Raw genomic sequence first — 23,555 nt, 5'->3', positions numbered from 1 at the left:
TGTCTGCCTGCCTGCCTGCCTGCCTGCCTGCCTGCCTGCCTGCCTGCCTGCCTGCCTGCCTGCCTGCCTGCCTGCCTGCCTGCCACACTTTGCTGTTGAGTGGAAGGAAGCACCTGTGCCTAAAACCAATGTGTGCTTCCTGAATCAAATCAGAACAGACAAGCAATCATTCCAATCAATTGTTTTAATAGCAAGATGTTGTGTCACACAATTCAGCTACATTGCAATCATAACTTTGTTTATAGTTTAAAAAAAAGAAAAAAATCTGCATGCAAGAACACTTTAGTACAGGGTTCTCAAAGTCCAGTCCTCGGGGGGGGGGCATGTTTTCCAAGTTTCCCTCGTTCAACACACCTGATTCAAATGATCAGTTCATCCTCACGTTCTGCAGGAGCCTGATCATTGAATCAGGTGTGTTGAACGAGGGAAACTTGGGAAACATGTAGGAATGCTGCCCCCCCCCCGAGGACTGGACTTTGAGACCCCTGCTTTAGTACATTCATTTTCAACCAGCAAAACAACAACAACGGAGGCAATTGGAATGGACGCTTGATTCAAAGATTGGATGATTTTTTTTTTAGATTTGGAAAACTTGCTCAAGCTTTGTGTCGTGCTGTGCGCTACCCACACGCAACGGCTAAAAAAAAAAAAAAGAAAAATCAAGTTGGTGTCTCCCATCTGTCGAGTATTTTGTAGCCAATGGAACAAATTCGTAGCTTGTTTTTTGAAGGGCCTTTGGAAACGGCCCGCAAATGGCCAAACAGAAAGACTTTTTCTGTAGGCTACTTTATTCTTGAGATGAGCTTCTTTTTTTTTTTTTTGTCGTACCCATGACGGACATTGATAGCAAATACTTGGATCTCCTCGCCGATTCTTTCGGTGTACACGACTTGGTCACCACCAGACGGACGGCAGTATAACGGGAAGGTTGGTTGGGAAACGTTGATGTAGATTAGACGGTTTGAAAAATAAACACTGCGAGTTATTCCCGCTCAGCCTGACGGCTAACATGCCGCTCGCTGCAAGCTTGCAAACATTTCGCCGTCCTTTCTTGACCTCCAACTGGCACATGCTCACCAAGGTGTTTTGTCTTGTGTTTAAAGGAGAAACCGTGGACAAGTGCCGAGCCCAGCGAGTCCTCTCAGACGTCCTGCGGAACGCCCTGATCTCGGTAGCCTGCTTGACGTGGACGTGGACGGGGGGAACAAAACAACAAGGTACGAAACAACGTTATCAGGTGGTGCCATCATCACATGTGTGTTTTACTAATAGACACTAGTCGCAATAGATGTTGAGTGACGCGAGGATCTAATGTGGCCTGGATGGAGTTGAAGCGTCCATCACCTGTTGCTTTGGCATACACGTAAGCTGCAAAGACAATTCGGGGCTACGCTAGCTGTGACTTATTTGGGAAGCCTCCTTTGGAAGCCAACGGACATCGAGGGAAAAGAAAAAGAACCTACCGTCAGAAACTTCAGGCAGAGGATGTGGGAAGGAGACAAAGAAAGAAAGAAAGAAAGAAAAAAAAAAAAAAGACAGTTAGTGCTTCAGCATCAGCAACGCGTTATGCTGAGACAAAAAGCGGCAATGTGGGCGAGGGGGGAAAGACACAAATCTGGGGGAGACAGCAGGCGGCTGTGTGGGAGGATGGAACTCATTAGGCGGGCGGATGGATGGATGGATGGATGGATGCATGGATGGATGCATGCATGCATGCATGGATGGATGGACGGATGGACGCATGGATGGATGGACGCATGGATGGGGCAAAAGAAGAATGGATCGATCTCATGCAACGTGGGAAGTCATTAGAGAGGGAAGCAAGGAAGGAAAGAAGGAGGCAGAACAAATGTGTGCATCAGCTCGCCGCTTGGTAGACATAGAACAAGACATGTGTAACGGTGCTCTCGGCTCAAATTTACCGCCGTCAAGAGAAGAGAAGGACATGTTGCGTATGCCTTCCCTGCCTTTGCAATTAGCTCAATGCTAACAAGTGATAAGCAAGCTCATTCATGGCGTGCGCGTTGGAAAAAGCCGCTTTGAATGAATCACCATGCGCCAAGAAAGCGTGCACGTCTTTGCCTTCTTTTGAATTGTTGCATCCGCAAAGCGCAATCTTAGACGGACGGGGATGTTGAAAGCTCTTGTCTCATGTGAAGCCAGTGGAGGAGTGACATGCGACTGACTTGCCAGGATGACCATGTCCATGCCCCAGAAGATGCTCATGATCCAGCCCACCATGATGACGGCCGTGGCCATCTGGATGAGGGCCGCCGCCACGTTGAGCCAAAAGATGCAGCAGACGCCGCGCTGGGCCGCCAGCTCGCTGCGAGCGCCGCACAGCGCCGCAAAGGCCGACACCAAGGTACCTGCGGCGGGCGGCACACGCGTCGTCATCGTCATAGACTGAGCCCAAATGGCGTTGTTAGGAATCTTGGCTTTTTTCCCCAACTGCGGGCGGGTAGCGCCACTCCATGCACACTTGATTTATCTCTGCTAGCCATTGCGCAAACTCACAAAAGGTTCTCCTCGTTGCTCTTTCGTACGATCAATTGTTACACTTCGGTTTCAAAAGCAAAAGTGTGACAGCGACGCCGCTTTAGAGCGTCAGCGAGAACGGGAGAGCGAGCCAAGCGCCGTTTAGAACTTCGGCAATTATACAGCGAGAGAGAGAGAGAGAGAGAGAGAGAGCAATCCAAAAAAGAAAATGATCTTCACTGAGCCAGTGCGCTTGTCCAGATATTAGCCAGACTAATGACTATCATTACACAAAGAAGTCTCAGAAGCGCTTGTGTGGGAGGTTAATGAGCGAGTGTGTGAAAAAGATAGCAGGAGAGGAAAGCTGGAAAAGTAGTGAGCGAGCCGGCTTTTCTTGTTTCCTTCTGACAGTCGTGCAGGGACGACGGACAATAGAGTAGGACTCGAGCCTCGGTGAGGAACGGCCAAGATGGCTGCGGCCTCCTGACCAGCAACTTGCCAGATTGAATTTGAGATAGGACAGGAGATGACGTTCGGCTCGGCTCGGCTCGGCTCGGCTCGGCTCGCCTCCATATGTCCTTACACGCAATCAAATGGGATGATTTGAACTGGGCCTCCGGGGTGGCTCCAACAAAAGCGCGTACGCCAGTCAATTGTTGGTTTTCAAACGGGGTTGTCATGGCAACTGGCGCTCGCTGCCGCTCAATGAAATGTCAAGGCGTTCCAGCAACCGCACAGGTGCTGGGGACAATTTAGTCAAGATGACATGTCAAGTCGACACGGCGGCCAAAAGGAGGGCAGCCATGGGGGGATGGGGAGAGAGAGAGAGAGCAAGCCATCGCTGTAGCCACTCGTCTGTTTGTGACATTTTCAAGCAGATGCTCGGGAACGCACATCGGTGACATAGCAAAAGCCTCTCCAATTTTCAAAAGCTCATTTACTAGATTAGATGGAGTAAATCAATCAATGAAGTTGCAGCCGTCGCTCTCTGGGATGACGGAGGATGTTTTTCGACAAAACCCGAAAAAGTGTTCAAATACTTGCGAATTGAGCAAAAGAGCGTTATTTACATTTTCCAACTAACTGACTAGGACGCACTTGTCTTCAAATATGGATGCGGCTTGCGTGCTTGCGTGCGTGCTGTCTCTCTGAACCGACTTGAGGGTTTTGAAATGATGCGCATGTCATGCACATCGGGTAAGCATATGGGGTAGCTCCAACTAACTCACCTAGTCCAGGTACGAAGGTGTTGAGGAAGAGGCAGATGACGGCCAGAGGGAAAGGCATTGTGGGTATGGCGGCCCTCAGGGGTCCCTTCTTCTCGCGGACCTCCACCACCACGCCGCCGCTCCCTGCCACCGCCGGCTGGGTTGGGACGGCCTTGACCCCCGGCGCGCTCCCCTCCTTCTGTGCCATCTTAACAAGTCAACAGTGCTCCTCCGAGTGGCGCATCAGCCAAATGGAGATGAATCATAGTCAGAATAGGACGGCTGGACTTTCTTTGACTTGTCTGCAGCCTTCACAGACTGAGAAAGCGCTCGCGGCAAATGCTCTCCTTTTTCAACTTCTGCCCCCACCCCACCCGCCCGCCCGCCCGCCTCCTTCCCCCCTCCCGCCCATTTAAAGCGACAGCGCACCCCTGAAAACTGGTTTGAGATCGCTGAGAGTCGATCAGAGCCCTCAAACTGCATCGATTGCTAAGAGGGACGTAAGGTTGCTGCGAGACCAGCTCTTGCTACTGTGCCAAAAGGTGTGCTGAGACGCACGCGCCTTTGCACTCCTAGCGGCCAAACTCCTTTTTGGGCAACGCTGAGATCGATCCAGTCAGCCTTCACACTCTTGCCTTTGTTGACTCGGGCTGGTGGTTTGGACACGGCTCCTAAATGGTGGCCTGGCTTCTCCCACCGCCCGCTCGCTCCCGTCCTCGTCTGGGCCTTCATCCTCTCGTCTCCTAGCAACCCCAGAAGCTACGGCTAATGACTCGGGCTCACCCGCCTCTTTGGCTCCGTCTCCAATTTTAATGTCCTCTTGCGTGAAAGGATGTCAAGGTCATTTTGTCAAAGCAAAGCGGAGGCGGGCTGCTGCCTCTTCAAGGTGCGACGTGAGCTCATGAGAAGCTGCCGCCTATTGCCGTCGCCAGCCAGGGCAATGAGGCCATCTTAAAGTTCAGGGATGACAAGCGTTAGTCTAGACTAGATACTTAAGGAGTCACGTGTGTGTGTGTGCGCGTGTGTGTATATGCATTTCTTTTTTCAGTCATACGTATGCAAAAAAGTCTCGAGAACCAATGCGTAAAAAAAAAAAAAGATTTTCTTTTTCTGACTTGTGTGATCTCTACACTAAGAAACTGTTCGCCTAAATTCAGTCACTACATTAGCAAAGACAAAATAAATCCATAATTGTATGAAGATACTGATGCATTTGCTCTCTTTCAAAATACATCATTGTGAGGGACCGCTGGGTGGCAGCAGAGCCTCATAGCGCAAAGACTCAAGCGCAACATAATAGTGAGCGGCAATAAAAACGGACAACCCCCCCCCGCCCCCCATTCAAGCGCAACGTAATAATAGTGAGTAGCAATAAAAAGTGAGCATCATACACCCCCGTTTGCTCCTAATAATGTTGTGGTCTCACTGCAGTATAAAAAAAAGAAAAGGACAAACGTTAGCTTCTTTGTGTTATCTTCCTCTCGCTCATGCTCTTGCAAGTTTCCATAGCAGGCGCCTCCCCCTTCGTTGGTTTGTTCGTTCATCACTGACACGTTTTTTTGCAGTTTCTCCGTGACGTTGCGGCTGCGGTTAATTAACACGCCGGTGTCGCCGCTCCCTTCTGGCGATTCGCCCTCGGCCTACCCCCGCTTCAGCGAAGGAATGCCAACAATGGAATAGCTTCCTGAAACAAGGCACCCTTGAAATCTTGATGACATCCACCCACCCAAAAAGAAGCCATGGCAAAAAACAAAAAGTTTGGCTCATGTCTATTTCAGTGACCTTTTGACCCCCCCGTTGAAGCAAGCAGCGTGAGATTTGGCAGGCACGCGTCAAGCGGAGGCCATTTTGAGGCAGGCTTTCTATTTCTGCGCCACGTTTAGCGTGATGTACAGCTTCCTCCCTCGTCCACGCAAACACGCACATTTATCACGTTTGTGACATGCTGTCATTTGACGTCAGGGACAAGGGGCCAATTTGTTATTGTCCGTGCGGCGTATTATAATTTTTTCCCTCGCGCAACAGATAAGATACGGCCTCGTCCGACTCGGTGTCGGCGTCTCCCTTTTCCCGCGTGCCACCATGTCACGGTCAAGCTGAGACAGGAAGTGCGTGCAAGAGCCCCCCCCCCCCCCCCCCCCCCCCCTAAACATCTTATCATTCCGTAAGTAGAAAGTCAGAAAAAGGCCCAACATGATCTTTTGTGTGTTTTTAATCAAAATAAAATTAGACAGGTAACGTGTTCATTGACACGCTGGACAGTACATGAATAGGATGGTCGCACTTTTATTTCACCATGTACAACTTCCATAGCTTTCCATGAAATGAGACACGGGACAATTTCAATGATGTTTTGAATGCTAGCGGGGCTTAGCAGCTAGCTTAGCAGCTAGTTTCGCTTCGCTTTAGCAGCTATCTTCGCTTCGCTTTAGCAACTATCTTCGCTTCGCTTTAGCACTCTGCAATGGTTTTCCTCTTGGAAGGGGGCAGGAGATGCGCCGGCAGGTCGGCGGGCAGCTCGTGTCCCTCCAGCTTGACTTTGATGAGGTGGTTGGCCAGCGCAAACTCGTCGTCGTCCAGCATGCCGTCCTTGTCGATGTCGGCCAGCTTCCAGATCTTGCCCAGCACCGAGTTGGGCAGCTTGGACTTGAGCATCTCCCGCTTGGCGTTGGCGCCCGTCACCTTGCCGTCGACGGGCGACAGCGTGTAGAAAATCTCGTCGTAGGCCGGCTTGTCGCGCGCCACCACCCAGTCGGCCTCGTCGATGCCCTCGCCGGCGCCCTCCCCGTAGCCGTGGTTGAAGGGCCCGTGGAGGGTGCCGTCGAAGGCGCCGCCCTTGACGGCCGCCGCCGGCCGCCGCGTCTCCTCCTGGCGCACAAGCACCATCAGCCCGGCGATGTCGTGGGCCAGCATGTCGTCCGCCGCCTCCAGCAGCTTGGACTTGAGGGGCTGGAACTTGGTCAGGTCCTGAGCTTGCAGCTGGTCCTGGAAGCGGGGAGGCACACAGAAATGCGGGAAGAAGACTGCACTCTCCGGAGAGATCCATCCATCCATCCATCCATCTAGGACAGATGTCCAAATACCTGCATCCGCTTCAGATTTGGAAAATCTCCAGGCGATATCTGATGCTCCCGCTCGATGCGCTTGTAGATGTCGCCCAGGCTGGCGATAAGCTCCTTCTTCCTGTTCTCCCTGCCAAACACCGCCGGCATCTCCTTCTTCAGGGAGCTGATGATGTAGGCGTGAACCTGCGTCACCCCACCAAAAAAAAAGATGATCATTTTTTCTAAACAAAGGAACAATGCGAAAACGTTGACCTTTGCTAGCCTGGCCCGCTTGATAAGATCGTTGAGCTTCCGGAGCGCGGCGTTCCGCGGCAGCGACTGGATGTCCTTGAACAAGTCCTGCTCCTCGGCCTCAAACAGCTTCCTGTTGTCGGCTATCAGCAGCGGGTGCGACCAAAAGGAGCCGATGTACACGCGGATCACCTGCCGCAAACGAGTCCTTTGTCTCATGGCGAGCTCCGAAGGCTCCCGTTGACGACGGACGGACGGGTGGCCCTCTACCTCCGGCGTGTTGACGATTTTCCCCAGTGACCACATGAGCGCGCCGTACACTCGCATCAGCTGCTGAGTCTCGATCTGGTCGGCCTTGTTCAGCACCACCCTGGCGGGAATAAAATGGAGCTAGCATCGGGCGGGCGCAAAGGCGCCGCCGGCTGCAAGTACCTGATCTTGTCCTCGTGGTTCTTCAGCGCCTTTATCACCTCGGAAAACTCGTCGGAAATGTCCAGTTTGTGAGCGTCGAAGAGCAGGATGATCCGGTCCACGCGCTCGGCAAACCACTCCAGGACGGCCGCAAAGTCGTAGCCTAAGAGGAAAAAGGTCCCGAGTGGAAGCCGCCGGCCGAGGCAATGTGCTTTTGCCACAAACGTGCTTTTGACACACCGTGCAAAGTCCAACTCGCGAGCGAGCCAAGGACAAGCTAGCTAGCTAGCTAGCTTGAATGCTGTTAGTGTGCGGCTTCTTGCGCAAAGCCCACAACCAAACGCTCCACGGTCTCGGTGGCGGGAATGTATCTGCACATGCTTGTTTCTTTCCTCACGCTATTCTAGTCTCGCAAGCCATGTGCTCGGATTCCCAAAACCAGGAGCAAGAAGCCGGTCGGCAAATTCCTAAAGGTGGTTAACGCGGGCGGGCGGGCGGGCGGGCGGTTAATACCTCCGTAAGGGCATCGACGCAGGCCGCTATAGCCTGACGCCGCCTCCTCTGGACACACAAAAGACAAGGCAGGCACGGGCGACGCGTCAAGCGTGGACACAAATTGTACGGCGCCAGCCAGACAAAAAGGGCCCGTCCGGACCTCTTTTGTGCGTGTTGCCGTAGCGACGGCGCCGTCCCGTGCGGGGAATGCCGCTCGGCGGTGGGTGCCGTCGCGGACTGAAAGATGCTGACTTGCTAGCTCGCTCCCTAACGTTAATGCTCCAATCAGGCAGATGGTGGGTGCATGGGCAGGCAATCAAAGCACATTTGTCTTTGAAAGAAGCAAAGCGGCGTCCCGTTGAGCGGCACCGCTCGCGTCAACGTTCCACCGGCAATACCTCGACTGATTCTCTGTTTCTCCCCTGACAGGATCCCCGGCGTGTCGATCACACTGATGCTCTCCAACACCGGGTTCGTCAGCTGGGCGCACACAAACCTGATGACGGAGTGTTTTGCCGCTCAGAGCGCGGGCGGCAAAGGAATGCAGCGCCGGCCGTCGCGCCGCCCATTCTTTCTCACAGCCCGAGGAGCAAACCTGTTGAGGAAGGCGTTCCCAAAGGCGTTGAGCTTCCGGAAGGGTTTCTTGGGGTCCACCACCAGGGCGTTGCCGGGGATCACGCCCTCCGTGTCGCCGTGCATCACGGCGATGAAGGAATCGGTGGTGGGCTCGGGCCCGATGCGCATCCCGGGGAAATCCTGCTCCAATAGGTAGCTGCAAGACAAGTGGCAAATGTCTCCGACGGCAGATGGCGGCTTTAGCGGCCGCATCGGCTTAATCTTGCCAAAGTCCGCTCGGGCTCCTTATGGCTGGCCACGACAAGAAAACGGAATCTTCTCGCTTGGCGCCCGCGACCTGACAAACCGGTCTGCTTAATGATCCGAGCGTTGGCGGGCGCCTCGCTCGCTGCTTTGATGCGACACCCGAGTCGGGAGCGCAGGGGAAGTCCAAAGAATTTGCTGCGCTTTGGCCTGTCAACTTTGTCACCTGCGCGTCAAAAGCGCAAATGGCCTCCAGATTGTCGAGGGTGAGCGCGAGCGGCCCCTTTTCCGAGGCAATCTTGCCCTGGGGCGGCATGTGACTTGGGGCGGCTGGAAATTTGGATTGAAAAATGTTTCTTTAAAGTGTTAACAGATGTCAGGACGCCCCCATCTTTCCAATAAGCGCACACACCGGTGCCGCCGCTGACAGCTCGCTCATGGAATGCAAAACACGGAACCTCCTTTGGCTTTGAGATGGTCCTAGATAAGAACAAGGCGCTAGATCTCACCACGGCTCGTCGGTCGGGATTTGTACTCGAGCCGCACCAAAAGCGTATCAAGTCGAAAGCGGAAAAACATGTGTCGCCCAAGCCCCTTGAGACGGCAAGCGAAAAGGTGCTTTTGGATGTGGCTTCATCTAATCAACTTGAATTTGTGTGTGTGTCGTCCTCACCGTATGAAGCTGGTCTTGCCCGTGGAGTACTGGCCCACCAGCAGCACCATGGGCTTGTTGTCAAAGTCGGCATCCTCCAGCGCCGGCGAGTGGAACTCGTGGAACTTGTAGCTCTCCTCCAGCGGCAGCAGCTTGGTCTTGTAGAGCTTCTTCAGGCCGTCGCTGACTGTCTGGAAGACCTCGGGCTCCTTCTTCCTGCGGTCGTCGCCTCCCAGCCAGCTGAACATGATGGCTGCTCCTGCTGCGTCTTCTGCCGATCACTTCTCGCTAGCGACCTGCTGGCTGGCGGTGAGTCCGAGAGAATGCGTTTGGCAAAAATCAAGCGAGCGTAAATGGGGCCGCTAACAAACACACCAACAGATGACCTCAATGTGTTATGCTTTGCAAAAAAACAACAGAACAAGCACCTGAATCCAAATTGTTGGAAATATTTGTTGCCTGTGGTTCCAGGCAGATAATTTGACGCTATCAGGAGACAAGAAAAAGCTGTCGAGATGGTGCTGTGTGTGTTGTGTCAATTACAGTCGGCAATCTAATTGCGTTCTCTTCTCTTCTCTTCATCCGGGTCCTTCGAAAAGGACAAACACGCACCTACCTACCTACCTATCTTTGTTTGAGCGATTGCACGCCCTCCTATGGCTTGCGATCGTCCGAGAATGGGGCCGTGGGCGAGCACAGGAATCCCATCAATGATGCACTGAGCTGCCGCTCCTCTCCGCTGTCCGTCCGGCCGGCCGTCGACCGCCGCTCTTCCTTCCTTGCTTGCTTGCCTCCGCCCTTCTTTCCTTGCTCCCTTCCTTTGCACCACCTTTAGCGCGCTCGGAAAGTCGATTTGCGTCCTTTCCAATTCAAGTCCACGAACGCCAGCGAGGTGAGCGAGCAGGAGTGTTTGGAAGCAAGCGCTACGGTGCGGCAGCCGCCCGGTTTGTCTCCCTCCCTCGATCGCTCTCGAGTTCGCTCTCTTGCTCTCTCTCTCTCTCTCTCTCTCTCTCTCTCTCTCTCTCTCTCTCGCTCTTTAAATGCCGGCTCGCTGGAAAATCCGAGCCCACCGGAAGTGGACACAGGCGCTCCTGTGACCCACCCGCCCAGTGATATGCTGTCTGTCGCCAAATTCATCATTACAATAAAGCGATATATGTGCGAAAAACTCATGCACGTCGTAAATGTCAAACATTCATCCGTTATCCAAACTGCTTTATTCTTAGAAATAAGACAAATAAGTTAAAAAAAAAAAAAGGGTTTGACCAACTACAGCAGAAAAGGGAAAAAAAAAAGTAAGGCTTCTGTTACAAGTGCAGTGCTCCAGTTGCGTGAAAAGATCTTGGTGGAACATCCACTTCCGAAGAACAGGCAGCAGCTCGGGCAGGCCTACTTGTCGGAGATGACCAAGTCCCATTTTCTCACCATGTCCTCCACTTCCCAGCACGGCGGCTCCGCCTCCTCCCAACACGCATACCTGACAAACGGCTTCTCTGACCTCAGATCGGCCTCGGCGACCTCCCCTCCACCCGACGTCATCTCCAGCCGCAGCACCGGCTCCCTCTTTTCAGGGTCCCGTTGGACGCAAAGCGGTCCCCCTTCCTCGTCTCGCTCCGCCCCCGTCGGCGCCAGGAAGCCGGCATTGTCCGCGACTAGGTTCCAGGGGTCACCGCGGGAGGTGAAGGCGGGCGGCGGCCTATCTTCTTTGGGCCTCCGGTACGAGTCCCCGGTGACCTCTGTCGCGGCCATTCTCAGGCCGTCGGGAACTGTATTCACCAAATACGTGGTTGCAAAGTCCGCCTGAGTTTGGGTGGCATTATCCAGAGCATGTCTGCTTTGCGCTGGCGGCACATAGCACTGAGAGGTGGCATTGTTAAGGCCCAACTCTTCAGGGCGGGCCAACTCTTCAGGGCGGGCGCCGCTCGCTTTGCCGCCATCCATCGCGGCCGGCCCGACCACACCGTAGCTCAAAGAGTCACCGCAACGCTCTTCGGGCGGGGGCGGCAGCGGACGCTGGCCGCCACGTACATAGTCGGGCGCCTTGTTGCTCTCGGCGTCATCCTCGGAGCTACGCTGGCTCGTCAAGGGGCCGACGGGGTCCGGCAGCAAGGTCGCAAGGTTGGGTTGAAGGTGCAAAGAAGCCACGTCCTGAAAAGCAAAGGGACGGCAGCGTGAGAAGCTAGATAGGCAGCGCGTCGCCCACGACACGTAGCCCAGCCTGGTTATTACCATTAGCAGGCTACGGGGCCGTTTCTGTCCGTCGCCAGTCAGGTAGTGATAGAGAAGGTAGCCCAGCACCAGAGAGGCGCAGATGCACAGCGATGGGACCACGACGGCCACAGCCGCCAGCCGCACCTGCCCACTGACCGGATCTGGGCAAAGAAGGGTCGGGTCGCGTCACATCACCGTGGGATTTGGGCGACCGCAAAAGAAGCTAACCTTTGTCCGCGCGGATGCAGCGCCTCTCGGACTGGTGGCACTGGAAAGGCCACGCGGGGAATCGGGCCTTGGCCGAGAAGCAGTATTCCTCAAAATCCATCAGTCTGTATTTGTACGGGCTGGATCGGACTGCAAAATGGCTCTGTCAAGTAGCAACGGTGGCGTTTGTCGCTGGCTGGCGGGCGGGCGGGAGCTTTTACATAGTCCGCATGCGGGCTGGGCCTCAAAACAAACCCGAAACTGCGACGGGCCGTTTTGGACAGCGCCACTCACTCACTCACTCACTCACTCACTCACTCACTCACTCACTCACTCACTCACTCACTCACTCACCACTCGCTCTCGACTGCGATCGTGAACCGACAGGTTGTAAGTCATCTGCGGATAAAGTTCCGCCATGGGCGGCCCGCGCTCATCCGGCTGGTACCTCATTGGACCCCACAGGCGCACGATGGCCACGTCCTCCTCCACTTTCACCGAGATCTGAGGTTGCCCAATGCTTGCTATTGGGGGATAGACACCCATGTATTAGGATTAGGCAATTTGAGTTTTGGGATAAAAAAAATCCAATTCCTTTCTTCTTCTTAATCCCTCCCCTGTCGGCGGGGAGCGTTTGCATCTCAACTCGCAGCGTGTGTGCCTGGACTCACTGTCAACCTTGGGCTTGAAGCGCTTTGGTGTCTCGACCCACTCGGAAATGGCGGCGCCGGCGCTGGCGCGCACCCGCCCGTAGTACGACTCCTCAGGGTCCCACGTCTCGTTACTCAGATCGCAGCTGGTATTCACCGTTTCCTTGCACCGTGGCACGGGCCTCCAGTTCAGCTGCTCGCTCGCTCCCACGCTGTCACCGTAGCTGAGGGAGGGAGGGAGGGAGGGAGGGAGGGAGGAGGAGAGGTCACGCTGACGGCAAAATACAAATGTAGAGTATAGAGAAAGGCCGCTTACAAGGCCAACTGCGCGGTGTAGCGGGTGCCCTTCGGAGTTTGCTTTCCGGGGAGCCATTCAAGCACGTTCATCAGGTTCAGCGAGGAGAAGGTGACATTGACAGGGCTCGGCGGACCGGATGAGCCTGCGGAGGTTACGGGGGAACACCATTCCACTGAGCGCTCGCACACTCATAGTTTTCTACTTATTCCCCAAAGGACTCGTCGTAAAATGCTCCGTTATGTTTTGGAAGTAAAAAAGAAAAAGAAAAGATTTTAGCCCCACTCACTGATTTATTCCCCCCCGGCCCATTTTCCCCACCCACCCACCCCTGCTTCAAAAGAGCCACAAAGCAGACGGGACGGATACACGAAGCCAGCCGCACACCTACCTACCTGTCGAGGAGTCCAGAGCCCCGAAAATCACAAGGAATAAAACAGCTCTCATGGGTGAAATGGGCCCTCACGTTTCTATCCAGATAGACGCTGATCCCGCTGCCAAATTCGGACACATTGGGAAACATGTAAAGTCACGACGACAGCCAAAACGCAACTGACAGCGAGGACTATGATGTCTTAAAAAAGGGAGCGAGAGAGAGAGAGAGAGAGAGAGAGAGAGAGCTACAGAAGCATGTAACCTGAGGAATGTGATCTCACCTGTTGAGCTCACCTGTGTGTAGATATGCAAGTGGAAATGATCCCAATTACGGAAAAAAAACCCACCCTTGCGGGGGGGGGAAATACACCCTTAAAGACTATTTAATACGAGTGTGTATTGATTTAAATAGAATTGTGAGTGGGTCTTGATGACGTTGGGCAATGCGGTTAAAATCGTCAATACAATACAGATTTTCAACCAGTCCCTTACTGAGTCCACCGTCCCATCCTGTTTAAAATCCTCCACTATAGTCCCCCTGCCCAAGAAACGCCACATCACCAGCCTCAATGACTACCGGCCAGTCGCACTCACCCCGGTGGTCATGAAGTGCTTTGAAAAGCTGGTACGGGGTCACATCACAGCACTCCTGTTCAGAGGTTTTGACCCCCACCAGTTTGCCTACAGGGCAAATAGATCCACAGAGGACGCAGTAGCTACAGCCCTCCACGCTGCACTGTCCCACCTGGAGCAGCCGGGGAGCTATGTGCGGATGCTCTTCGTGGACTTTAGCTCTGCTTTTAACACCATCCTCCCCCACAGACTGGTGGACATACTGGAGGGCCTGGGACTTCCACATAATACTTGCAGGTGGATTAAGAGCTTCCTGACGGGTCGCAGCCAGAGGGTGAAAGTGGGCCGTCATACATCCACACCTCTCAGTCTTGGTACCGGCTCCCCACAGGGCTGCGTACTGAGCCCACTGCTTTACACGCTCTACACACATGCATGCACCATCGTGAAATTTGCGGATGACACAGCCGTGGTGGGGCTCATCTCAAAGGGGGATGAGTCTGCCTACAGGGACGAAGTGGTCCAGCTATCGGAGTGGTGCGGAGAGAACAATCTGCTCCTAAACACGGCTAAAACCCAAGAACTGGTCATTGATTTTAGGAGGAAAAATAAAACGGACATTCCACCACTTATCATCGACGGGGTCTGGGTGAAGAGGGTGTCATCCTTCCGCTACCTGGGAGTCCACATCGAGGAGGACTTCACCTGGGGCGTGAACACCTCTGAGCTGCTTAAAAAGGCCCAAGAGAGACTCTACTTTTTAAGGGTGCTGAGGAGGCACAGCATTACACGGAGACTGCTGGTGTCCTTCTATCGCTGCTCCATAGAAAGCACTTTAACGTACTGTATATGTGTTTGGTACTCCAGCTGCACTGCTGCTCAGAGGAAAAAGCTCCAAGGGGTCATCAACACAGCACAGAAGATCATTGGCTGCCCACACTGGAAGACCTACACAGAACCCGCTGTCTCAGAGGCGTAGCCAAGCCGGGGCGAGCCGGGGCGGCGCCCCGGTTAGGACTCCCTGCGCCCCGGTTGAAAAAAATCGAGCTTTTTCGATTCTTCATTTTCATGCCGTTTTTTTCTTTCGGTCTTGCGCGAATGTGCTTGCGCTATTCTATGTGCGCGATGTTATCCATTCATCGTTTGCCTCCCGGACCCGGATGTTGTTTTAGCGATCAGCGAACGGCGTGGGTGATGTTCGATTTTTTTTCCTGTGGGCGTGCGCCCCTACTGGAAAAATTCCTGGCTACGCCTCTGCGCTGTCTCAAAAAAACACAGAACATTCTGAAGGACACTTCCCACCCTGGCCACTCCCTTTTCGAACCGTTGCCATCAGGCAGACGCTACAGATTAATTAGGTCGAGGGCTAGCAGATTCGCCAACAGTTTTTACCCTACAGCGGTAGTCACATTGAATGCAGCTAAACGTAAATGATTATGTCTGTGTATGTTCTTCTGTGGGTTTTTAGCTTGTTTTTTTTTAAATCTTTTTATTCTATATATTTTTTATCGCATGCGCGGATCGGTTGGCACTTTTTAAATTTCGTTGTACATGTGACAATGACAATAAAGATTTATTCTATTCTATCTATTCTATTCTACAAAGCAAAAGTAATCAAACGCAACGCATTTGCAATTAGACACACAGGCTGTCGCCAAATGGAAACAAGCACTCCTCTCAAACGCAATACAAGTATCGATTTCAACCCTTTACTATATTGGAAAGAATTGGCCCACAGAGGCCGGAACTCTATACGTCCACGTACGGAGTGTGACTCCGGAGCATTTTGACTGTTGCACTCGCTCGCTCGCTCGCAGGCAGGCGGGCGTTTTTGTTAGCGAATGAGCGGATTAATGTGAGCGTTTGCAAGAAAAAGAGGCGCTTTCTGCGGAAAACATGGCGCTAACGATGGAGACGCAGCTCCAGAGCATCTTTGAGGATGTTGTGGTAATATTCTTTCCGTGTGTTTGCTAGGCACTAGACGGCTCGCAGCAGCTTCTCGCTGAACGATGCTAAACAACACCACTTTTCTTTCAACACAATATGCGTCAAGTAACCTTTGTTGTTGTTTTTGCACTCTACTCAATATAACCTCATTTCGAGTGATTTAGTTGTACCTTACTATTGTTGTGTGTCCAATCATTTCCATGGTGTTTTAGCTCAAAAACACGAGTCAATTCGTTACATTAGTAAATGATGAGCATGATCACGTTTTGTGTAATACTTGTCTGACTTTTGGCATTTTTGGGGTCTTTTTTTTTCTGCAGAAAACGGAGATGGTGGAGGAGGCCTTTGCTGGGTAATGTTGAGCTCGCTTGTCGTGGGTTCGGGTTATGGAGGTGGTTGGGCCGCCATGTTTCATCAGTGCTGGGGGGATTGGCACTCCCCAACCAGATGTAGAACAAGAATGCCATTTTCAAGATGGGCAGAATGTGCTGTTAATATACAGAATGTTTGTCCTAATGGACATACACTGTTGTTGCCCATCCCCAATGTACGCATGCTCAAAACACTGTGACTGTGTTGTCAGGATGTGCATGGACAGTCCAGAGGACGAGAGGACAAAGTTGGACAGCTGTCTCGGGGCCTTTCGCCAATACTGGGGAACGCTGCCTCAGGTTTGCACAGCCACGCCAACATGACCTCGGACTGGTCGGAATCACTCGGCTTCTCGTCTTCCCGCAGGAGTCTCACGAGCAGTGCGTGCAGTGGATCGTGCGATTCACGCACGGCCAGCACAGTCCCAAAAGAATCTCCTTCCTCTATGACTGTCTGGCCATGGCCGTCGAGACGAATCTCTTGCCGCCGAGGTAGTACGAGCAAAGTGACAATTTGGATGGCCCGCCCCCCCCCCCTTTTTTTTTCAAATCTTTTTTTTTTAAATCTTTTTTTTAACACTCTGCATTTTGTGCGTCAGGATGGTGTGCACTGCTCTGATCGGCTCCGACAACTTGGAGTGGGAAAGGACTCAACTGTGGGCGCTGACCTTCGGACTCATCCGAAAAATCATCGGCGGGGTGGACTACAAGGTTCTCGTTGTTCTTTCTTCATTGAGTCTTTTTGTTTGCTTTTCAAGCTGCCTTTGAAAACTCGCGGGAACGTTCCAGGGCGTTCGAGACCTGCTGAAAGCCGTGCTGGATAAAATCCAGACCGTTCCCATCACCGTCAGCTCGGCCATCGTGCGCCAGTTGCTGACGGCCAGAGAGGTAGGTGCGTGCGTGCGTGCCTTTGGGGCTTCAAGTAAGCGTGCGCTTTGTGGTGCGTTCCAGGTGGTGGAGTACATCTTGGACAGGAACGCCTGCCTCCTGCCCGCCTACTTTGCCATCACGGAGATCCGCAAACTGTATCCGGAGGGACAGCTGTCGCACTGGGTGAGGACGGCCGTAGCTTTTTCCGCTTTTTCCCTTTCTGTTCCTCTGAACGCACACCTGCGCCCGCAGCTTCTCGGCAGCTGCGTATCCGATTTTGTGGACAGTTTCCGGCCCACCGCCAGAATCAACTCCATCTGCGGTAAGGAAAGGAAGGCCAGCTTGAACCGCAGCGGAAACGCGTTCGGCTCGGCACGGCGCTCGCTCAGCCTGGCTAATGTCGCCGCCCGCCAGGTCGTTGTAGCCTGTTGCCGGTGGTGAACAACAGTGGCGCCATCTGCAATTCCTGGAAGCTGGACCCCAGCACGCTGCGCTTCCCGCTCAAAGGCATGCTGCCCTTCGATAAGGTAGGAGCGCGCCCGCCCGTCCGCCCGATGGCAAGGCGGCGCTCACTTTTACGTGTGGCGTGTGCGCAGGACCTGTTTGAGCCGCAGACGGGCCTGCTGCGCTACGTGCTGGAGCAGCCCTATTCTAGAGAAATGGTGTGCAACATGTTGGGACTCAGCAAACAGGTAGCCCACCCGCACCCGCTCGGCTTTCCTGGCAGCCTTCCGTTGCGCTGCGCTGCGTTGCGCTGCGCTGGTGTCTCTTGCTTTCCTGGCTTTTTCTTTCCCACAAATGAAAAACGGTAGTAAAAATGTTGGAATAGTCATTTTGTTCGGGAAACGCTGCTCTGCCAACAAACGTGCCACCCGCATTGCACCGCTGCTACGTTTACCCCACCCGCATGCTTTTTCTTGGGGGGGGGGCAGGGCACCAAGCAATCTCTTTGCTCGTGAGTCACCACTCTTCTCTTTCTCTTGTGTCTCCCTCTTTTCTTTGATTTCCTCCCTCTTTCTGTTTCTCTCCTGCGCTCGTCTCGCTAAGACTCTGAACATTGCCCAGGTATGTTCTCCTTGCTCCTCCTCCTTCTAATTGTTGGTGAATGCGGCCCATCTGGATTGTTTTTTGTTTTTTTTCTTGTTGGGCTATGGGGCAGATCAAACGGGCTCACTACGCCACGTCGTGGTCTCGGTCCGTCCTTCCTGTCGATGACTTGTCTGTCTGTCTGTCTGTCCCGCTGGGAAGCAAAAGCAGCGCTGTCCCGTGCTGGAGGAGCAGCTGGTGGACCTGGTGGTGTACGCCATGGAGCGCTCGGAGACGGAGGAGCACTTTGACGCCGACGCGGGCGGCACCAGCCAGCTGCTGTGGCAGCACCTGTCGTCGCAGCTCATCTTCTTCGTCCTCTTCCAGTTCGCCAGCTTCCCGCACATGGTGCTCTCGCTGCACCAGAAGGTCAGGGTCTCGGGCTTGTTCTTTATGTTTCTCTCCTGCAAAGTTCACGCTTGCTGTACTTGCTGTCTCCTGCAGCTTGCAGGAAGGGGTCTTATCAAAGGGAGGGACCACCTGATGTGGGTCCTGCTGCAGTTCATATCAGGGAGCATCCAGAAGAACGCCTTGGGCGACTTCCTTCCCGTCATGAAGCTCTTTGACCTGCTGTATCCCGAAAAGGAGGTCCGTCCGTGAGCGACGGACGGGAAGGCGCTGGATCCCTCCGCCCGCTGGTGGCTTATTTCCCTTCCGCCTCTGTTCCTCTCCCCCCCCCAGTGCATTCCCGTTCCGGACATCAACAAGCCCCAGTCCACCCACGCCTTTGCCATGACCTGCATCTGGATCCACCTCAACCGCAAGGCGCAAGGCGACTCCAACCTGCAGATTCCCATCCCGCACTCGCTCAAACTGCACCACGAGTAAGCAAAATGAAAGTTGGCGCGACTTTGAGGAAGCCGACCGGCGTCTTCTCCCGGCAGGTTCCTGCAGCAGTCCTTGCGCAACAAGTCTCTGGGCATGTCCGACTACAAGATCGCCCTGCTGTGCAACGCCTACAGCACCAACTCGGATTGCTTCAGCGTGCCCATGGGCGCCCTGGTGGAGACCATCTACGGCACTCAGTCCATGAGAATCAACCTGCCGGGCACCAACTGCATGGCGCTGGGCTCCTTCACGCCGCTGCCCATGAACCTGCTGGACTCTGTCACCGTGCACGCCAAGATGAGGTGAGTGGGGTCAAAAGCCCAAAAGCCAAGAAAGGGGGGCCTGCCTTTCACTCTGCCGCCATTTGCAGTCTGATCCACAGCATCGCCACGCGGGTCATCAAGCTGGCGCACGCTAAGTCCAGCCTCGCCCTGGCGCCCGCCTTGGTGGAGACGTACAGCCGACTGCTGGTCTACATGGAGATCGAGTCGTTGGGCATCAAAGGCTTCATCAGTGAGTGGCTGCCCCACCGACGCAAAGCGGCAGCTGCGCCAACATGTTCAAATGTCCAACTTGTGCGCGTGGGTTCAGGCCAGCTGCTGCCCAACGTCTTCAAGTCTCACGCGTGGGGAATCCTTCACACTCTGCTGGAGATGTTCAGCTACCGCATGCACCACATCCAGCCGCACTACCGCGTCCAGTTGCTCAGTCACCTGCACAGTCTGGCCGCCGTGCCGCAGACCAACCAGAACCAGCTGCATCTCTGGTAAGCACTTTGGCGTCACGAGGCCGAGCCAAGACGCTTGCCGCAGACCACCACCGTTACCGCCATTGTCCCTGGCAGCGTGGAGAGCACGGCCTTGCGCTTGATCACGGCGCTGGGCAGCTCGGAGGTGCAGCCGCAGTTCACCCGCTTCCTCAGCGACCCCAAGACGGTTCTGTCGGTGGAATCGGAGGAGCTGAATCGAGCGCTCATCCTCACCCTGGCCAGAGCCACGCACGTCACCGGTATGGCTCCGCACATCCCGGCGCGCCGTCCGTCCGTCCGTCCGTCCCCGCCTGTCGTTTGACGCCGCTGCGCGCGGGCGGGCTGGCGGGCGGCCGCAGATTTCTTCACAGGCTCCGACTCCATCCACGGCACGTGGTGTAAGGACATCCTCCAGACCATCATGAACTTCACCCCTCATAACTGGGCCGCGCACACCCTGTCCTGCTTCCCGGCGCCGCTGCAGGTTGGGGCTGGGATCCCAGCGGTGCTTCTTCTCGTGCTTCTTCCCCTCCCGCTTTGACCGTTGCTTGTTTGCCGCCAGGCCTTCTTCAAGCAGAACAACGTTCCTCAGGAGCCGCGCTTCAACCTGAAGAAGAACGTGGAGGAGGAGTACCGCAAGTGGAAGTCCATGACCAACGAGGAGGACATCATCACGCACTTTTCCATGCAGGGCTCGCCGCCTTTCTTCCTCTGCCTGCTGTGGAAAATGCTGCTGGAGACTGACCACATCAACCAGATTGGCTACAAGTCAGTACTGTGAAAAGAATCCAGCCAGCCAGCCAAAGCATGAACATTTCTTTTTTCCCTTTGCTCAGCGTCCTGGAGCGAATCGGGGCCCGCGCTCTGGTGGCCCACATGCGCACTTTTGCCGACTTCCTCGTGTACGAGTTCTCCACGTCGCCCGGCGGCCCGCAGCTCAACAAGTGCATCGAGATCCTCAACGACATGGTGTGGAAGTACAACATTGTCACGCTGGACAGAGTCATCCTGTGTCTGGTGAGCGGCCGCCGGCGTGCATGCCGCCCCGTTGCCGTGGCGCCCGCCCCGTTGCCGTGGCGCCCGCCCACCGCTCACGCCCGCCCCTGTCGGCCCGCCAGGCGATGCGCAGCCACGAGCGCAACGAGGCCCAGGTGTGCTACTTCATCATCCAGCTGCTGCTGCTCAAGTCGGACGACTTCCGCAATAGGGTCAACGACTTTGTCAAGGAGAACGCGCCCGAGCACTGGCTGCAGAGCGACTGGCACAACAAGCACATGAGCTACCACAAGGTAATGGAGCACGCGCGCTAAGTGAAGGAGCCCAGCGAGGCTTTGATGCTTTTGCCTGCCTGCCGGCCGGCCGGCCGGCACCCCAGAAATACCCAGAGAAGCTGTACTTTGAGGGCGTGGCGGAGCAGCTCAACCCACCCATGCCGGTGCAGCACCAGTACATGCCCATCTACTTTGGCAACGTGTGCCTGCGCTTCCTGCCCGTCTTTGACATTGTCATCCACCGCTTCCTGGAGCTCATTCCCGTCTCCAAGTCGCTGGAGACCCTACTGGACCACCTGGGCGGTCTCTACAAGTTCCACGGTCCCGTTCTCTACATCCTAGCGCCTTTCTTTTTGGTTTTCTTTTTAAGCCGCTCGCTCTCCTGACCTAGTCTGTTGTTTGTTGCCGTGCGCAGACCGGCCGGTGACTTACCTGTACAACACCTTGCACTACTACGAGCGCCACCTGAGGGACAGAACCAGCCTCAAGCGGAAGCTGGTGCACGCCATCATGTTGTCGCTCAAGGTGGGTCATTTTCAGATGCTTAGTTATTTGGCGCCCCCTTGTGTCCGCTTTGAGCGGGACAGCATAAGCAAGCTGCTGTTTGTCGATGGCCCAGGACAACCGCACTCCCGGTTGGTGCCTGAGCGAGACCTACCTGAAGTTTGGCATGAACCAAAGAGACGACAACGTTTGGACGCCCGACGACACCTACTACTGCAAGCTGATTGGACGCCTGGTGGACAATATCCTTGGCCGCCGCCTCTTGTTTTGAAAAGTCGAGACGGGCCGGCGTTGCGCTTCCTTAGCCGTAGCCCACCCATGGCGGGCAAGTCGCCCGGCCCCTTCCCCAACTGCGACTGGCGCTTCAACGAGTTCCCCAATCCGGCGGCTCACGCCCTGCACGTCACTTGCGTGGAGCTGATGGCGCTGGCCGTGCCCGGCAAGGACGTGGGCAACGCGCTCCTCAACGTCGTCCTCAAGAGGTGAGAAAAGGATCCTCCTCACTACCCTGAACTCCTCTATGGGATACAACGTTGTTGTTGTTGTTGTTGTCGTCGGAAACCCGCATTCTTGTGTTTCAGTCAACCTCTGGTGCCCCGCGAGAACATCACAGCCTGGATGAACGCCATCGGCCTGGTCATCACCGCCTTGCCCGTAAGTTGTTCGGGGCCTTGGCACGCTCTGCCCGGCCCCGCTACCAGAGCGTAGCTCTCCCCCGCCAGGAACCGTACTGGATCGTGCTGCACGACCGCATCGTGACGGTGATGAGCTCGCCGGCGCTGGCGTCGGAGACGGCCTGGTCGCGGGACCCTTTCGCCCTGCTGGACTTCACCGCCTGCCACCAGAGCTACAGTGAGATCGGCTGCAGCTACGTGCTGGCGCTGGCGCACGCCGTCTGGCACCACTCGTCCATCGGACAGCTCTCGCTCATTCCCAAGTGAGCCGGCCTGCCGGCCGACCGACCGGAAACCGCCTCGCCCGCCAGGATCTCATCGCCGCGTGCGTGCGTGCGTGCAGGTTCCTCTCGGAGACACTGAAGCCGGTGGTCCAGACAGAGTTCCAGCTGCTGTATGTGTATCACTTGGTGGGACCTTTCCTGCAGCGCTTCCAGCAGGAGAGGACGCGATGCATGCTGGAGGTTTGTTTGCCTTTGACACTTTTGCCATTTGTGCTTTCATTTGCAAAGCACAAACACAACGGCGGCGGATGTGTCTTCCAGATTGGCGTGGCCTTCTACGAGATGCTGCAGGTGGTGGACCAACACTGCCAGCATCTCAACTACATGGACCCCATCTGCGACTTCCTCTACCACATCAAGTACATGTACACGGGCGACAGCGTCAAGGAGCAGGTCTCTCAAAACCGTCCGTCCAAAGCCTGTGGTCAAACACGGACGGCGGGACAAGCGAGCCTCGCTTCGGCACGCGCCTGATGGCTCCGTGTCCATGTGCAGGTGGAGAAAATCATCGTCACCCTCAGGCCGGCCATGAAGCTTCGTCTTCGCTTCGTCACGCACAGCAGCAAGACGGACCCGTCGTCTTTGGCGCCCACCTCGTCGGCGCCGCCGGCCGCCGTCTCGGCGGTCGCCGCCGTCAACTCGGCGCCTCAGCCTTTGTCCTCCTCAACGGGGTCCGTGGCCGTTGCCGGCAGCACCGCTTCGCCGTCTTCGCAACACCCGCACCCCTCCATGTAGCCCCTCCAACCATGGCCAGAGACGACACGAAAAACAAAGTCAAGCAGCAATCAATGAAAGACAAATTTGGAGTGGCCCAGTGGCCTGAGAAGAAGCGCTCTTTATTTTTATAGTCTCATGATATGGTGCTTTTGTAGTGTTTGACAATAAAGTGGATCCCAAGTTGAAGGATGTGAGGCTTCTTTTCTTGGCACCTGCCTAACTAAATGAATTGTCATGAAATGATTGGTTGAGTGACTTGCCTGCAATCACCTGCGGGCGGACCTGACGTCACGTCACGTCCACCATGCACCAGGCCACCCTTCTCCTGCTTGTTGAATGTCCCTTTGCGCGCGAGGGAGCGAGCGCCACGATGACTGCCTGCTTCTGTGCAAAAGTCCTTGTTGCTTCAATTTCACGGTGCATGCCATTAATTGCACATGACGACATCGTCTCGGGGTGGCACGCTTTTGGCGGTCAGGAAGTGAAATACCGTCGGCGACAACTTCCGTGAATCCCTAACAAATGGAGCCCTTTACGGCCGCCGCCCATCCATCCAGGGCCGGCCTAGGAGATGCAGTGGATGAA

The 23,555-nt window shown here is 54.9% G+C and overlaps 4 protein-coding genes across 14 annotated transcripts; 1 reads left to right on the top strand and 3 right to left on the bottom strand.

Annotated features, from left to right (window-relative positions):
* Positions 1 to 1,082: 1,082 nt before the first annotated feature.
* Positions 1,083 to 4,570, bottom strand: stum (stum, mechanosensory transduction mediator homolog). Of its 2 annotated transcripts, XM_037244510.1 has the most exons (4): positions 3,708 to 4,563; positions 2,187 to 2,369; positions 1,464 to 1,472; positions 1,083 to 1,176 (listed from the first exon to the last, which is right to left on the bottom strand). In XM_037244510.1, the coding sequence occupies exons 1-4, from the start codon at positions 3,892 to 3,894 to the stop codon at positions 1,142 to 1,144; spliced, it is 414 nt and encodes a 137-aa protein (XP_037100405.1). In that variant the 5' UTR covers positions 3,895 to 4,563; the 3' UTR covers positions 1,083 to 1,141. The 2 variants fall into 2 exon arrangements, with proteins under 2 accessions (XP_037100405.1, XP_037100406.1); XM_037244511.1 differs by lacking the exon at positions 1,464 to 1,472 and having other exon boundaries at positions 3,708 to 4,570.
* Positions 4,571 to 5,880: 1,310 nt separating this feature from the next.
* Positions 5,881 to 10,344, bottom strand: ehd3 (EH-domain containing 3). Of its 9 annotated transcripts, none has more exons than XM_037244493.1 (10): positions 9,988 to 10,344; positions 9,381 to 9,658; positions 8,484 to 8,660; positions 8,287 to 8,384; positions 7,415 to 7,556; positions 7,253 to 7,352; positions 7,004 to 7,174; positions 6,770 to 6,934; positions 6,092 to 6,671; positions 5,881 to 6,051 (listed from the first exon to the last, which is right to left on the bottom strand). In XM_037244493.1, the coding sequence occupies exons 2-9, from the start codon at positions 9,605 to 9,607 to the stop codon at positions 6,138 to 6,140; spliced, it is 1,614 nt and encodes a 537-aa protein (XP_037100388.1). In that variant the 5' UTR covers positions 9,608 to 9,658; positions 9,988 to 10,344; the 3' UTR covers positions 5,881 to 6,051; positions 6,092 to 6,137. The 9 variants fall into 9 exon arrangements, with proteins under 9 accessions (XP_037100388.1, XP_037100387.1, XP_037100386.1 ...); XM_037244492.1 differs by having other exon boundaries at positions 5,881 to 6,089; positions 6,126 to 6,671; XM_037244491.1 differs by having other exon boundaries at positions 5,881 to 6,084; positions 6,126 to 6,671.
* Positions 10,345 to 10,591: 247 nt separating this feature from the next.
* On the bottom strand, positions 10,592 to 13,330 carry il20ra (interleukin 20 receptor, alpha). Its single transcript, XM_037244497.1, has 7 exons — positions 13,118 to 13,330; positions 12,744 to 12,867; positions 12,449 to 12,651; positions 12,132 to 12,301; positions 11,799 to 11,940; positions 11,589 to 11,731; positions 10,592 to 11,507 (listed from the first exon to the last, which is right to left on the bottom strand). The coding sequence occupies exons 1-7, from the start codon at positions 13,167 to 13,169 to the stop codon at positions 10,749 to 10,751; spliced, it is 1,593 nt and encodes a 530-aa protein (XP_037100392.1). The 5' UTR covers positions 13,170 to 13,330; the 3' UTR covers positions 10,592 to 10,748.
* A 2,141-nt stretch (positions 13,331 to 15,471) lies between these two features.
* med23 (mediator complex subunit 23) lies at positions 15,472 to 23,156 on the top strand. Of its 2 annotated transcripts, XM_037244291.1 has the most exons (31): positions 15,472 to 15,617; positions 15,938 to 15,969; positions 16,201 to 16,288; positions 16,356 to 16,480; positions 16,588 to 16,699; positions 16,778 to 16,876; positions 16,940 to 17,041; positions 17,111 to 17,180; positions 17,273 to 17,385; positions 17,455 to 17,550; positions 17,906 to 17,923; positions 18,107 to 18,313; positions 18,389 to 18,532; positions 18,626 to 18,768; positions 18,829 to 19,074; positions 19,143 to 19,285; positions 19,364 to 19,538; positions 19,617 to 19,780; positions 19,880 to 20,004; positions 20,083 to 20,288; positions 20,357 to 20,537; positions 20,639 to 20,809; positions 20,896 to 21,112; positions 21,207 to 21,316; positions 21,411 to 21,537; positions 21,612 to 21,777; positions 21,877 to 21,949; positions 22,018 to 22,232; positions 22,313 to 22,433; positions 22,515 to 22,646; positions 22,749 to 23,156. In XM_037244291.1, the coding sequence occupies exons 1-31, from the start codon at positions 15,567 to 15,569 to the stop codon at positions 22,986 to 22,988; spliced, it is 4,212 nt and encodes a 1,403-aa protein (XP_037100186.1). In that variant the 5' UTR covers positions 15,472 to 15,566; the 3' UTR covers positions 22,989 to 23,156. The 2 variants fall into 2 exon arrangements, with proteins under 2 accessions (XP_037100186.1, XP_037100187.1); XM_037244292.1 differs by lacking the exon at positions 17,906 to 17,923.
* The last annotated feature ends 399 nt before the right edge of the window (positions 23,157 to 23,555 follow it).

The sequence above is a fragment of the Syngnathus acus genome, chromosome 24, assembly GCF_901709675.1.
Source record: "Syngnathus acus chromosome 24, fSynAcu1.2, whole genome shotgun sequence".
NCBI lineage: Eukaryota > Metazoa > Chordata > Actinopteri > Syngnathiformes > Syngnathidae > Syngnathus > Syngnathus acus.
Note: the sequence above shows the minus strand (reverse complement) of the source record. Positions and strands in the feature narration are given on the sequence as shown.